General features: G+C 41.2%; 1 protein-coding gene across 1 annotated transcript in view; it reads left to right on the top strand.

Annotated features, from left to right (window-relative positions):
* The first annotated feature begins 16,081 nt into the window (after window positions 1–16,081).
* Window positions 16,082–16,369, top strand: part of KLHL3 (kelch like family member 3) — a 110,541-nt gene continuing 110,253 nt past the window's right edge. Inside the window, exon 1 of the mRNA XM_007461397.1 lies at window positions 16,082–16,279. Within this exon, the coding sequence (XP_007461459.1) occupies window positions 16,224–16,279 (56 nt within the window). The 5' untranslated portion in view covers window positions 16,082–16,223. The remainder of the gene's footprint in view (window positions 16,280–16,369) is intronic.

Raw genomic sequence — 16,369 nt, 5'->3', positions numbered from 1 at the left:
GGATACATGCTCATTGGCAGCATTGTTAAAGCCTTAGGGTATATTCAACTAAAACATTTTACTGAAAAACTTCAAAGCTATATTATACATGATAAAACAGTTAATGGCCTATGAAGACCATTGTATTGTTCCTTCCTGTTTACTCCCAGTGTCTGTAGATAATCTATGTTAACAGTTTGTCTACTTCTAGTTCTTTTTATTTGCAGGGAGGTACATTTATCTTTTTTTAGGAACAAGAATTGAGTCATTTTGTATATACATACATACATATTAACTTTAAAGACACCCATATCTGTACATATAGCTCTGTCTCATATAACTCTGGTATTCTATAGTAGAGAGGCACTATAATTTATTGATTAGCATGTTTCCATATTTCCTCTGATTATAATTTAAAACTACTTTTGCAGGGCTTGTGTTGCAATTTGCAATGTACCAAAGAGGATCAGCCCATGCTCACAAGGTACCCATAGGTTTTGTTTGAGTAGGGGGAATTTAAATAATCATGATAGAGTGTGAACATTTTAGTCAGAGATAGGTATGAGCAGTAGTGATGACTTTTTGTGGGTCAAGAAAAATGTTAACATTTGGACTAGTCTTGACATTAGGACTAGGTAGATGAGTTGGCAAAGGGTGTTCCACAACTTATGCCAAAACAGCACGATGTATTGGGCTCCTTACAGTTTTTTCTTAGATTGCTGGACCACGAAGACTTTAGAAGCACATCGTCCATTTTTATTTTGCATTATTTTATGACTCACGATTTTTGCTAAGCATTAATAGAATCAGCTTAAGGGAGATGGGACATATTCAGTGATAGAAACAAATCAGTTGAGATCTTAAATGGGAAGTGATGATCACTATATATTAATATTTCCATAAGGAGTGTAATTCATAGTTTGGAGACTCCCTTTATTAAGCCATAGTTAACTATTCACACTATTCTTCCATTTTCTTTAATATATATTGACTTATTGATTTTAAAATATAGTTAGTAACTTTTGCAGTAAACAGTTTCTGATAAAACTTACTTTGCTATAATTGAAAGCTTAATATGTACTGTAAATTTTGTTTTAAAAATTTACAGTTTTGTAATTTGTGGGGAGGCAAGGTTAGTTTGAAGAATAAGTGGGCATGAATTACTAGCTTCAAATTGAATTTGAGCTTAGCACATCCTGAATGTTCTTGGTGCTTAAATATAGTCTCTTACTAAATATAATTTGTGGAAGTATCTCGTTGGGAAATACGACTTATTGCTCATTTTCAAGAGGGACACGCAACTGGTTTGGGAAAATTAGTCTGACATTTGGAGCCTACTTGTGGGTGAGCTTCAGATTCTTCCTAAATGAGAAGTTAAATGCTACCAGATAAAACATTTATCATAAAAAAGATATCAGAAAGCTGCTTTTGAGAAAGGAATCCCATATTAGGAAGGCTAAAAAGGGCAGTTGAGTCTCTTATATACTGACCTATTCCATATACTTCTTTAAACTTGCACCTGGAGCGGAATGATTTGAATCTTCAGAGAGGAAAAAAGGATTCAAGAAGATTCCTTTTTTTTTTTTTCCAGTTCTGTGCTCCGTTCTCTACTCAGGCAGATTTTCTTCGGCCCCTTTGATTCTTTTACCACTGTAAGGTTTGCTTAAAAAATAAAAATTAAAATTCTACCTGTAATGGGTTTGTGTCATGGTCTCCTGCTCTAAAATTATCTGATGTGAACTTGTACCATTTGGACAGTATGCTTATTTCCCAGTGTTTACTGTCAATTTCATTAGGTATTGATTACCTTCTTTGTGCAAAACACATCTAGGATCTGGAGATAGACAGCTGTGAGACTAACACGGTTCCTGTCTTCACGTAGCTTGCATTCTGTTGGGAATTCTATTTCTTCTGAAATCTTGCATCCTTTTCAGCATCGTGGCATCATCTCAGATTGTTCACACCATACAAACAAGTTGGAGTTAGTCCCATTGTCATTTAGTATATATCCTCTGATTAAAATTGTCTCACTCCTTTATTGGTTACTTGTTATTTGGATACCATATGAAAGGTATATTTTTTTCTTTGATGCGTATGTTGCAAATGTAATTTGCCTCAGTAGGCATCTGATTTAGTATTTCATAGTCCTTAAGGACGTACATTTTGGTATCAAGTAGAACAGGTTCTTTTCTTGACCCGGTTCTTTTCTGAACCTCAGTTTCCTTGTCTTTAAAAAGGAGAGACTACTATTAATACCTGTCTCACAGAGTTGTTGAAGGAATTCAGTGAAAGAATTCACGTAAAGGGCATACTGTCATCTCTGGTGTATAGCAATTTTAATATTATAATTCTGATAAGGGATGTGACTGACAGGCAGAAGGTGTACCTTTTTTCACCCCCACCTCAACCACAAGGTATTTGCACAGTTAACGAGGTGAATGAATAACTGTTAAAAAAAGTAGTGACATGCGTATGTAGTCCGTAGAGCACTCAGTATCTGAGGTTTGGTTTTTAACCTAGGCCTTGCTCTTGATTTGCTGGTTGAGCTTGGATGTGGGAACCCTCTATACCTCTGCTGCTTGAACTCTAGTAGGAGAGATATGAACCGTGTTAGCTATGTGTGTTTATTTGTTATTTTAAGAAAAATATAAATAATGTGTTGAGAGTGACTTCCAGGTAGGAAGAAAGATGAAGAAAAGCATTGAGGAAGATGCGGTATTTCACTTAAAAAATTGGCCACATAGAGAAGAGGGGAGAAAGAGGTAATTTCAGGTAGAGGGACAAATAGAGATATGGGCATGCCTACTCTATGCTAAACATTGTACTAAGTACATTTGCAAATGTTCTCACTGGATCCATTCAGTAACCTGCTTCACAGGTAAGTTAGCTGAAGCTCATCTCAGAAAGGTTAAGAAACTTTCCCAAGGCCACCCGGCTGGTGAAATGATTGAGCTGGGAGTTGAATCCAAGTCTGATTCCAATGGCCATAGTCTGCACAAAACTTCCTTTACAATTGAAGCTTCCAAATACAAGTGGCTAATTTGTATTAAGGGTAAAGGAGAGTTGTGGGAAATAAATTGGGAAAAGTTGGGACCATATTACTGAGGTCTTTGAGTAGTCTCTATGGCGGTCGGTGGAAGTCACTAAAGGTTTTTGAGAAACAATAGTGGTAGTAGAGCTGTAATTTAGAAAGCTTAATCAATAACACTGAGTATAATAGATGGCATTTGAGTGATGTTTCAGGTGGTAAGGCCTTTAAGACAGCTGATGTTAACCAGGTAAGAAAATGAGAGCGTGAACAAAGAAGTAGTACTGGCAATAGAGTGAAAGGGAATTTGAGGGAAGTTGTGAAAGTATAATTGGCAAATGATCGGATATGGGGGGGGGATAAGGAAGAGGGAGTAGTTGAATCAGAATTACTGTGTGAGTAGGAGGATGGTGATGTCACCGAAAATGGGAAGAGGAGATTTAGAAGGAAGGTTTGAACGTAGCAAGTTGAAGATGCTGGTAAACACATTGAAGCATTGTGTGTTTTGCAGATAGCTTTACAAAATGGTTATCTCTGCTGGATATTCTCTTTTTGCCCTTGCTGATTCACTCCATACCTTTCTGTTTCTCGCTTTGTGTTCTTGGAAGGTTGATTCTTGAAGCACTGTATACTCTCTTCTTTGGCTTCATGTTGAGTTTGGATAGTGGGAGAAACCAACAGGAGGTCTGGAGAGTGACAGAAAGGTGAGGTCAAGAACTTTGTTCCCCCTGTCTCCCAAGTACACATACTCAGCAAACAGGTTATCGGGGGCTGCAGGTCTGCTCCAGTGGCCCTCCCTTACAGCTCTGAGTCTTTTCTGGCTTCTGGTAACCACTCCATCCTATTGCTACTTCAGGCTCCCTTTTTCTAGCCCCAAGATGGTTCACTAAACCTTGTTGGTTTTCCTCAACTGTGCCCGCATCCTTGTAAATAGTTCCTTTTGTTCAAACTCTTTAATAACCCTGTTTGAATGTGCCATCTGTTGTCATCCTTTTAGTGAAAAAAATTTTAATCCCTTCCACGTTTTCTAGTGACTTGAACTCCCAGGCGCCACCAAACTTGAAGTTCTAGCTATTTGCACGAAGTTACTCTCCCCACTGGTCATGAGTTTTCCCACATGGTTTGAAATTCAGTGTCTCCCTGTCTCCTACTATGTCAGGTTAAATGTATGACTTCTCTCCTTCGTGATTCAGCTGGAAATGCAGCAGTGAACAAGAGACAAAAATCCTTGCCCTCAGTAGAGCTTATATTTTAGTGGGGGGGAGACAGATAATGAAGCATAATAAATTATATGGTATTTAGAAAATGACGTGTGGCATAGAAAAATTAGGCTAAGGAGCTGACAGTGCTGCAGGGCAGGATGTTTGTGAAGGTAGTGCAGTTTAAAATGGGGTGGTATGGGTAGTTTGCGAAAGTGGCATTTGAACAGAGACTTGAAGGAAATGTGGGAGTGAGCAGTGTAGATATTTAGGGGAACAGCATTCCAGGGAGAGGCTTAGAAAGAGCAAAAGCCCTGAGGCAGGATTGTGCCTGGACTTTTTGAGGAAGAGCAAGTTGGTCAGGGTGGCTGGAGTTGAGGGAAGAGAAGCAGAGGAGTAGCTGATCACAAAAGAAAGAGCTTTGTAAACTGTTGTAAGGATTTTGGCTTTTACCACATGATTGGTGAACCATTTCACGGTTTTGAGCAGAGGAGGATCATGATCTGCCTTGAATTTTAAAAGATTCTCTCTGATTTTCTTAGAACAAAATTTCTATTCCTTTAGTTGTTATGGTTGGTTTCGATGAGGGTTTATGAGAAAAGCAATCAGAACAATTTGGATTAAGGTGTAAAAAGACCCACAGTCTCTTTAATTCTATTATAGGCATCTGCTTTTTTGAGAGAGAGATTATTCTTTTTGGCTGAAATGAATCTTTAATTGTGATGTGCTGTCTTTAGAAGGAATTACTTGCAAGATTGGCCCTTGCCTGGGCACTTGGATTTAGGGAGTGTTCCCACTGTTCCCTAACTGATGAAGGTGGTTCACAGTGTCTAGACTGTGCAAGCAGTATGATTTATGCTAAATACCGCCTTCCTTCTGGGACTCTAGAGTTTTGATAGATGCTAGGCAGTGGGTACCTATAAAACTTGGGAGTACTTAGTCCTTGGGCAGAAACATGACACACAAATGTATTCTGTGTGACCCCTCATGGCCAGAGAGACCATAAAGAGGCCTGCACTTGGGTTCCTCCAGACTGTCTGTGTCTTTTCTCCAAATGATCCTACTATGTATCTTCACTGTGGGTCTGTAATAAACTTTATCTGTGAGTGTAAGACTTAGCAGTACTGAGTTCTGTGAGTTCTTTTTATTTCATCTCTGAACCTGGTGTTGTACTTGGGAACCCCTGAAACAGCTAACTTTTTTTTTTTTTTTGGTGTGTGTGTGTGTGTGTGTGTGTGTGTGTAACCAAGTTAAGTGGAAAACATCAGGTTGTGGGTAGAAGTTGCAGTTTTGGAAAACCTATCACATAGGCCAGTCAGCTCTGTGTCTAGTGGAGAGCTCTTTTGAGCACTTTCTGCTTTGTTAATTCCTTTCGTTTTTCCAAAAGCTCTAGGTCTTTTCATTATTGCAGCTTCTAGCAGTTTTGAGCATGTGGAGACTCACTGCCATCATATAAATCCTTTGTAAGCAAGTTTATAAAAAGGACTGCCTTGTAAAGATCTTTAAAATAATCTTAGTGAAGGCAATTGTTGACATAGGCACCATAAATAATTCCTTAGGGAGGTAGGAAGTACAGCTACTAGAAGCAACAGCATCTGACAACAGGTGTAGGTATGTCAGTATGTTAGAAGGATCACACTTTGTTTGCCTGTATACACTGCAATGAAATGTGTAACACGATGGTCTGATTTAACTGCTTTGTATTACTCCCCTTGGAAGGAAGTTACTCTTTTCTCATCATGAAGTAAGATTTTGGTATGCAGAATATGAAACGTGGGTCACAGAAGGGAGATTGTGGCAAAAATGCCTATTTGACATACCTCTTCTGAATTTCTATTTATTGCTGACTTCAGAGTCACAACCAGTTCCCTTCAAATCTCTGGATCCATATATTCATGAGCTTGAAAGCTTTTATTTTCATTTGGTGGAACTAATTGTTTGCTTGTCTTCAGTTGAGTTTAATCACAGTTTTGTACTTTTATAACTGAAATTGCAGACAGTAACTTCTCCATCAGGCTGGAAAAGATGATGAGTGAGGAGGGTAAATATGGATTTATTTGGTAGGAACCACCAAAGTATACATATCTTTTCTCTAGCCCTCCAATACTAGGAATTTAACCTAAGAAAACAATTCAGTGAAAGAAAAACAGTCATTGCACAAAAATGGTCATTATAACACCTATAGCAAGAGATTGGAAATGGATGTAAATGTCAAACATTAGGGAAATGTTTACTAAATTGTGCTCTGTGAAAATGTGGGATATTAAAAATCCATTGGCCATCAACAGGTGAATGGATAAACAAACTGTGGTATCTACATACAGTGAAATATTATTCGGCCATAAAAAAGAATGAAATTCTGATACATGCTACAACATGGATGAACCTTGAAAACATTATGCTAAGTGAAATAAGCCGGACACAAAAGGACAAGTATGACTGCACTTATCTGAGGGATCTAGAATAGGCAAATTCATAGAGACAGTAAAATAGAGGTTACCTGGGGCTTGGGGAAGGAGGGAATGGAAAGTTACTGTTCACTGGGTACAGAGTTTCTTTGGGGATGTTGAAGTTCTGGAGATGGATAGTGGTAATGTTTGCATAACATTGTGAATGTACTTAATGCCACTGAATTGTGCCCTTAAAAATGTTGACATAAGCAACTATACTCCAATAAAAATTAAAAAAATAAAAAATACCGGCAAAAAATAAATAATCTTGTTGGCAACAACCAAAAAAAGGTTGACATGGTAAATTTTATGTATATTCTACCACAATAAAAATTGTAATAAAATATGCAATAATAATATGTATTTAGTGTAATATATTACATACTATGTAATATGTATTTAACACAGTGTGTCAGCGTATTAAAGTAGTGAGATTAAACAACCCTTTAAAATTATTTTTAGAAATTTTAAGTGAAATCATGAGAAATTGAAATTATCCAGTTGAAACTATTTACACTTACGAATACTCTTTTTAAAGCCCCATGGAATTATTTACTAAATTCACAACTTTATATCTACTCCTGTGTCCTACTCCCTCCTTCCTCAAACTGGAAGCTGTTTCTTACTCCACTAAGTTCCCATAGTATCTTTTCTTCATTTCTCTTGAGTCTCTTGTTTTCTACCATTATTTATATGTGTCCATGTGCAGTTTCCCCAGTTTGTAAGCTCTCTTGCATTCCATTCTTGTAGAATTTATGTGGCAGCTTCCTGGTACAACCCATCACATAGAGTAAGATATTCAGGGAGACTGAATTATAAGCATGCAGTCGTATGAAGGCAGAGAGTGACCAGAATGTCTGAGCATACTTTCTCATGGGTTTTACATTACTTTAACCATGTGCCTGCCTCAGTTCTCTGTACCTGCTGGATGGGCAGACCTGACCTCACCCACATACGCATCCCTGTATTCTTGACTTTGGGGCTATGTCTCATCTGTATTTTACCTCTTCATGTAAAAAACAGCTCAGCTTTCTTTGTAACCAGAATGGAAAGGACTAGAGAGATGAGACAGGGGCAGCAGATAGAGGACCGATGCAGTCAATTTAAAGTTGCAAGTACCTATGAAAAAGTTGTAAGTAGGAATTAATACTTATTCTTGAAGGAAGCAGATTTTTGAACCTTCCCTAAGCCATTGATATAGTCATTAGGTTTTGCTTTTCTCATAAAGATATGCACATATTTACCAGCAGAGGGCACCAGTTGCAGGTTGAAGATTAGAGAGAGGATGGAATTCTTACGGGGACCCCGAAAGACAAGTGTTTGCAATGTGCTGGCCTGTGTGAAGCACCCTGCTTGCTGCTATAGTTGGTCTGGCTTTTCTTTGACTCACCCGGGGTCCAGTGATGTGCCTCCAGCTTTCCCCAAGAACAATCTTTGGCTAGGCCTGCTTGGTAAGCTAAGGAACCAGAGGAATCCAGGGTTAAGGACTTTATAATAGTAGGTGTTGGGAGCCTTGGATGCCAGCTTGTGTTAATATCTTTAGGGGTTCAAATGCTGTTGTTCCCCATCTTCAGGTGAGGTGGAGAGGGCATTAGGCCAGGCATCTGAGGATTTGGTCCCACGCTCCACTTGGCCACCAACTCACTGAGTGATCTTGAGCCAGTTGCTTTCTCTCTCTCAGCCTCAGCTGGCTTTTCTCTAAAATGAAGGTAGTAAGATAGGGGTAGTGCCTGCCAAGCACAGTAGTTAGTAGTGGTCTCTGAGGTCAGGGAGACCTGGGCTCAAACCTATGGGGCTGTGGTCAAGTTCTTATAAGTCTCAGAACCTCAGTTTCCTCACATTTATTTATTTATGTTCCAGTCGAGCTTATATTTACTGCATTACTTTTGAAAAGAAAAACATTTTTCTTTTTACCTTTTGACCCCCTTCACCCATTTCTCCCTCCCCGAACCGCCTGCCTCTAGCAACCACCAATCTCTTTTCTGTATCTGTGAGATATTTTTTTAATTAAAAAATTTTTCTAGATTCCACATATGAGAGATCATACAGTATTTGTCTTTCTCTAACTTATTACACTTAGCATAATGCCCTCGATGTCCATCCATGTTGTCACAAATGACAGCATTTTAATGTTCTTTATGGCTATATAATATCGCTCTGGGTGTGTGTGTGTGTGTGTGTGTGTGTGTGTGTGTGTGTATCATCTTTATCCATTCATCCATGGATGGACACTTAAGTTGTTTCCATATCTGGGCTATTGTAAATAATGCTGCAATGATCATGGGGGTACATACATCTTTTTGAGTTAGTGTTTTCGTTTTTCTTTTTTTTTTTTTTTAAAGAATCAATTTTATTTATTTTTGGTTGCGTTGGGTCTTCATTGCTGCGCATGGGCTTTCTCTAGTTGCAGCGAGCAGGGGCTACTCTTCGTTGAGGTGCGTGCGCTTCTCATGAGGTGGCTTCTCTTGTTGTGGAGCATGGGCTGTAGGCGTGCGGGCTTCAGTAGTTGTGACACGTGGGCTCAGTAGTTGTGGCTCGTGGGGTCTAGAGCTCAGGCTCAGTAGTTGTGGTGCACGGGCTTAGTTGCTCCGCGGCATATGGGATCTTCCCAGACCAGGGTTCGAACCCGTGTCCCCTGCATTGGCAGGCAGATTCTTAACCACTGCGCCACCAGGTAAATCCCTCGTTTTCTTCAGATATATACCCAGAAGTGGAATTACTGGATCATGTGGTTGTTCTATTTTTAATTTTTTGATAAACCTCCATACTGTTTTCCATATTGGCTGCGCCAGTTTAAATTCCCACCATCAGTGTACAAGTGTTCCCTTTTTTCCACCTCCTCACCAACACTTCTTATCTTTTTTAAAAAAAAAATTTTAATAGATCTTTATTAGAGTATAATTGCTTCACAATACTGTATTAGTTGATGTTGCACAACAAAGCAAATCAGCCATATGCATACACATGTCCCCATATTCCCTCCCTGTTGAGCCTCCCTCCCACCCTCCCTATCCGACCCCTCTAGGTCATCGCAAAGCACTGAGCCGATCTTCCTGGGCTATGCTGCTGCTTCCCACCAGCCAACTATTTTACAGTCGGTAGCGTATATATGTCGATGCTACTCTCACTTCACCCTTCACCCTCCCACCCCATGTCCTCAAGTCCATTTTCTATGTCTGCCTCTTTATTCCTGCCCTGCAACTAGATTCATCAGTACCATTCTTATCTTTTTTTTTTTCTCGGTACGCGGGCCTCTCACTTTTGTGGCCTCTCCCGTTGCGGAGCACAGGCTCCGGACACGCAGGCTCAGCGGCCATGGCTCACGGGCCCAGCTGCACCGCGGCATGTGGGATCCTCCCAGACCGGGGCACGAACCCGTGTCCCCTGCATCGGCAGGCGGACTCTCAACCACTGCGCCACCAGGGAAGGCCCATTCTTATCTTTTTGATATAGCCTTTCTGATCAGTGTGAGGTGGTATCTCATTGTGGCTTTGATTTGCGTTTTCACGATGATGCATGATTTCCATGATGCTGAGCATCTTTTCATGTGCCTGTTGGTCATCTGTATGTTTTCTTTGGAAAAACATCTATTCATATGTTCTGCCCATTTTTTTTTTTTCGGTACGCAGGCCTCTCACTGTTGTGGCCTCTCCCGTTGTGGAGCACAGGCTCTGGATGCGCAGGCTCAGCGGCCATGGCTCACGGGCCCAGCCGCTCCGTGGCATGTGGGATCTTCCCAGACCAGGGCACGAACCCGTGTCCCCTGCATCGGCAGGTGGACTCTCAACCACTGTGCCACCAGGGAAGCCCCATACTGTTTTAATTAGTATAGCTTTGAAATCACGGCGTGTGATGGCTTGGCTTTGTTCTTCCTTCTCAAGATAGCTTTGGATATTTGGGGATTTTTTGTAGTTCCATACAAATTTTAGGATAATTTGTTCTATTTCTGTAAAAAATGCCATTGAAATTTTGATAGAGAGTGCATAAAATCTGTGGATTGCTTTGGGTAGTATGAACATTTTAACAATATTGATTCTTCCAATCTATGAGCATGGAATATTTTTCCATTCATTTGTGTCTTCTCCAATTTCTTTCATTAATGTCTTGTAGTTTTCAATATACAGGTCTTTCACCTCCTTGGTTAAATTCATTCCTAGATATTTTGGGTTTTTTTGGTTGCAACTGTAAATGTGATATTTTTCCATATTTCTCTTTCTGATACTTCGTTATTAGTGTATAGAAATGCAATAGCGTTTTGTGTACCGATTTTGTATCCTGCAACTTTACTGAATTTATTAATTCTAACAGAGGAGGGAACTCTACTAAACTCATTTTAGGAGGCCAGCATTAACCTCTTACCAAAACCAGACAAGGACACCACAAGAAAAATATTATAGACCAATATTCCTGATGAACATAGATGTAAAAATTCTCAACAAAATAATAACACATTGAATGCAGCACTATATTTACAGGATCATGCAGCATAATCAAGTGAGATTTATTCCAGGATTGCAAGGATGGTTCAACATCTTCAAATCACTCATTTTGGAACAGCACATTAACAACACGAAGGACAAAAATCATATGGTCTTTTCAATAGAAGCAGAAAAAGCATTTGACAAAATTCAGCATCCATTTTTGATAATAACTTTTAACAGAGTGGGTATAGAGAGAATGTACTTCAATATAATAAAGGCCATATATTTTCATATTCAAAGGTGAAAAGCTGGAAGTTTTTCCTCTAAGATTAGGAACGAGACAAGGATGCCCACTCTCACCACTTTTATTCAACATAGTATTGGAAGTCCTAGCCAAAGCAATTAGGCAAGAAAAAGTAAAAAGCATCCAAGTTGGAAAGGAAAAATTAAAACTATCATTATTTGCAGATGACATGATATTATATATAGAAAACCCTAAAGACTCTATCAAAAAATTGTCACAACTAATAAAATTTGGTGAAGTTGCAGGATAAAAAGTCGATATACAAAAATCTGCTTCATTTCTGTACACCTCGCATTTAAAACAGGGATAATAGTCCCTTCTCACAGGGTTGTTGTGAGGATTAAATGAGAGGGGTATATGTAAAGTCTTGAGTACAGAGTCTGGCCCAGAGTAAAAGGTTAAGGGATGGGAGCTGTTATTACTATTCAGGGGATGTTATCTTAAGTCCAAGGAGATGAGGGACATGAAGAACTTTGTGAGCTTTAAAGTGCAACACAGATGCCACGGGTAATTATTGTCTTGAATATGTTCAGGGCATGGGTTCTTCTACTTCACAGGAGGAGTCCTGAGGGAAGCCAGGCATCTCTCTGGATAATATGCTGTTCTCTTTACCTTTTGACTTTTTTGGACCTCAAATTCCTTTTCATTTTCTGCCTGGCTTCCTGTGCTGGGGGCATGCTAAGCAGCTACAGGGGTGGTCTACTCTCATCAAGTGGTCCAGAATCTGAGGGAAAGTTTTGGTGATACAGGTGTGGGTGGATCTTGATTTAGCTTTGGTCTTGCCTGGTTCTTGGTGACCTGTTGGTAATAGTGACCACTGAATGACTCCAGGAGAGGCCCAGGTCTGGGCTTCCTGGCACAAGTTACCCTGGTTGACTTTCTTCTTGACCTCATTATTTGCATTGGCATAGGCAATGCAAATAATAGCTGCTAATGGTTACTCAGTGCCTATTACAGGCCAGGCTCTCTGCTAAGTGCTTTACAGTCTTGAAACCTAACAACACTGCGAGGTAGGTACTATTATTATCATCTTTTTACAGATGAGGAAATTGAGACTTGTAAAGTACATTGCTAAGGGTCATGTTTCTGGTAAGTATATTCAGACCCTGGTCTGTCTGATTCTATTGGTCTGAGCTCTTTTCTTTGTGGTCTTTCCATTTAGCTGTGCATTAGAGTCACCTATGAAATTCACTAAAATTCCTGCTCCTTGGGCCCCAATTCTGTATGTGTGTGGTAGAGCCTGGTACTGTAGTATTTTCTTTCTCCCAGATTTATTGAGGTATAATTTGTGTAAAATAAAATTCACCCACTTAAGTGTCTAGTTTGATAAAATGTAGTAGTTGTATACAATTGTGTAAGTATCATCACAGTAAAGATATGGAACACTTCCATAACCCTGAACAGTTTCCTTGCATCTTTTGATCCTCTGATGCCTAATTTTAACCCACTGGGCAGATGGTTCTGATGCAGGTGTGGGGCTACTGTACGTGTTATGGTGCCTGCACATGTGAGGAACTGAGGTTCTGGAGAAGCAGGATAAAAGCAAGAAAAGAAGAAAAAGACACTTAGAAGGAAGAATGATGGGCCCTGCTACCTCCAGATAAGCTGTGCTGTACAGGCTCCTTGTGGAGAGATGAGGTGTGCAGAAGAGAACTCTCTAGACCAAATGCACTTAAAAGTTTTTTCTCCTCACATGGCTTCTTCCTCAGCCACATAGAGCTGGAGGATGCTGAACAAAGTTGGTGTACATGGCTGGGTAAATTGCTCTGGGATGGAGAGGTGGGTACTATTGGTAAGCTGTGGGAGAAGCTTTGGGTATGGGGAGGAGGGCTAGCAAGGAGGTGAGACACTACAGCTGGGAATTCCAAGGATGGGACCTCTTCCTCCAGGTAGAGATTACTTTGGTTCCTCTGACTTTCCTCTACTGCAAGAATCCAATAGTGACTCTCCTTAATCTGAAGTCCAGGTAGGAAAGTTAGCCTAGAGCAAGCAGGCTCAGGCTGTGGCCCAGAGAACACTTGGATAATAATGTAGAAGGTGTAAAGTGTAGCTCTGATAGTAGAGAAGATTTGGGTGGCAACTTTGCGCCAGGAGTCTGGAGACTTTGATTCTTGGTTCAGCTCTGACCCTGGTTTTGCCTTTCTTTTCCCAATGTCCTTCTCTAGGTAGTCTCTGTTCAGCTTACCTCTCATGGATAGAATGGGCAATAAAGTGAGCAGGTGGTAGCACTATGGTTTCAACACATACGTTGTAGTGACGTTGGTTAGCTTGGCAAAAGTAGGATGCAAAGGAAATTGTGTAAAAATTTTATACTGGCTCTCAATAGTTGTATGTTGAAACCTGAATATGCTCAGCTCTTCAGTATTTTCTGATCTTTAAAAATTTTCTCTCTGGCTTGTTAGATGTGACAGTTCTCCCCCTCCCTTTTTTTTTTAAATAAACAGGATTATTTATTTATTTATTTTTAAAAATATTTATTTAATTTATTTATTTTCCTTTTTTTTGTTTTTTTTTTTTGGCTGCGTCGGGTCTTAGTTGCCGCACATGGGATCTTTATTGAGGCATGTGGGATCTTTTTTCCTTATAGCCCATGGTCTGCTTGGGTGTCTCTCTAGTTGTGGTGCACAGGCTTCTCTCTAGTTGTGGTGTGAGGGTTTTCTCTCTCTAGTTGTGGCGCGCAGGCTCCAGGGCACGTGGGCTGTCTCGTTGAGGCACGCGAGCTCAGTAGTTGTGACATGTGGGCTTAGTTGCCCTGCAGCATGTGGGATCTTAGTTCCCTGACTAGGGATTGAACCCGCATCCCCTGCATTGGAAGGCGGATTCTTTACCACTGGACACCAGGGGAGTCTCCCCCCGTCCTTTCCTATATGGTGAAGTTGTGAAAGAGGGTATGAAGTTGTGAGAGACTCATTCTCGTGTTCCTTTTATGAATCACCCACTCGTCTTCCTGGTGGATGTCTGCACTCTGGCACGGATTCTGGGATTCAGTTTCCTTATTTGTGATGTTCAGCTTCTGGTCCCTGTGATTCACCTCAAGAGGAAATATCTGGAGCAGCGCCACAAGACTGATTAGAAGAGGAAGGGGCAGAGGGAGAAAGATAGGAGGGGTGTTGTTGTGAAAGGAAGAAGTTGTGATACAGGGCTGTAGGTTGTAAATAAAATCACCCGAGGCTCTTCTCACTTGAGAAAGAATGAGTTTGGGTAGTGGCCTAATGGCCTCATCTAAGAGGACATTGAGGTGTCAAGGGCGGGGGGGTTATTTTTAAGAGTAACACATTAGCCACTTTGAGTTCAGGAGGCTGTATAAAGTTTAAGTTACTCTTAGTTTCTGTTACCTCAGTGTCCAGCCTCCCTCCCTGTGGTTTCAGGGCTTTCTGGCAGTGAAGACATTTATCAGGTCAAAATTATAACTATAATAGGTTTACTAAGCATCCCACATACTTTCACATACATCACGTTATCCTCCCTGAAGCCCTCTCAAAACATTGGAGTCCAGTAAAAATTTCTTCTTAAACAATCTTACAGATCAATGAGGAGAAAAATGGAACATTTAAGACATTTTTAGCATCATGTGATTTTAGAGCCAAAAGGGACTCTAGAGTCTGACCCTATGTTATGGATGAGGGGCTGAGGTCCAGAGTGGAGAAAAGACTTACTCAACCAGCTAGTGGTAGTACGGGTCCTGAAAAGCACAGATGTGACCCAGAGAATTCCCAGAATATAGATGCTCATGTACGATTTTTCTGAGGCATCAAGGAAGCTTCTTAACCCATTTTTGTGGCTAACCAAACACCAGTGGCTGATTGCCCCCATTTCCTCTATGTCCCTTGACTGTAGCTATGAGGTACAGACTGGCCTCCAGCGTGCCCCAGGATTATGTGTTTGCATTAGGTGGGTCAAAATTGAGGCTCAGCAACTAGAGATTACACGGTGCGAGAGATCTTTGGCTGCAGATAGGGATTCAGTGGGAGACTTACTGGTTGGAGCTACAGCTTAAGTCAAATTTCAACACGACAGACTTTAAGAAGGTATTTTAGGGTTGTGCTATAGAACTTGTGGTCTTTTGGTATGGCCTGGGGAAATAAATGTACGTGGTACCATTGTGGTGGTTTTACTGCATTTTAGCCTCTTGTAGTAAAATAGTATTTGTTTCAGTTCCCTTTTTCTAATTTCTCTCTGCGTTCTTCTCAGTTTTATCAGGCTCTTTTGCCCTAACTTTTCTCCATGTATCAGACTCTCAGAGCTGCTGTAGATTTTGGGAGGAGGAATTGGAAAATGAGCTGTGACCTACAAGTCAATTTCCCCAGGTGGATAAAGTCCACTGTAAGCCACAGAGGGGCCTCCTCATTCCAGCAATCTGACCAGGCTGACGGATTCGTAGTCTATGGGGGCAGGGGAGGAGGTGGGGGCCCGTATTTCTTGGGCTAGTGAGGAACTGCCTTAGTCTTTTCAGTCTAGGCAGAGGAGGCAGGAGGCACTGGGGTGGGCTAGTCGCCTGGGCTGGGGATGCCTGGGCAGATGTGGAAGCGGCTGGAAAGGTGGCACTGTACTTGGGTTGCTGGCGCTGCGCTGTTCCTAGGAGACGGAGGAGCAGCAAGCCTGTGGGGGAGGGGGAGCAAGTGGGTTGCTGCTTTTAGCAGCTGAAAGGGCTGCAGGGAGCTCTGGGTAAGACATTTTCTGCTGCTGCTGCTTCTGCGGTCGAAGCTGCCGCGAGTAAGTCAGAGGAAGCAGGATCAAGAGGGGAGGAGGCTTCATTTGCAGCCATGCTGAATCACTGTTGCTGATCAGATCTCCCGCTGGTTGGCTGGGAGAACCGAGAACAGGGCTAGGATCCTCCAGTGCATGCACAGCTCAGCGGCTGCCACCCAGGCTGGGCCTCACACAATGGACGGTGAAAGGTATGTTATGTGTAAGTGTGTGCGTGCACGCACGCGCGCGCGTGCGCGCGCCTGAGTGTGTGTGTGTGTGTGTGTGTGTGTGTGTGTGTG

Source organism: Lipotes vexillifer, unplaced genomic scaffold (assembly GCF_000442215.2).
Source record: "Lipotes vexillifer unplaced genomic scaffold, Lipotes_vexillifer_v1.1 scaffold217, whole genome shotgun sequence".
NCBI lineage: Eukaryota > Metazoa > Chordata > Mammalia > Artiodactyla > Lipotidae > Lipotes > Lipotes vexillifer.
This window is presented reverse-complemented; position numbering and strand designations above follow the sequence as displayed.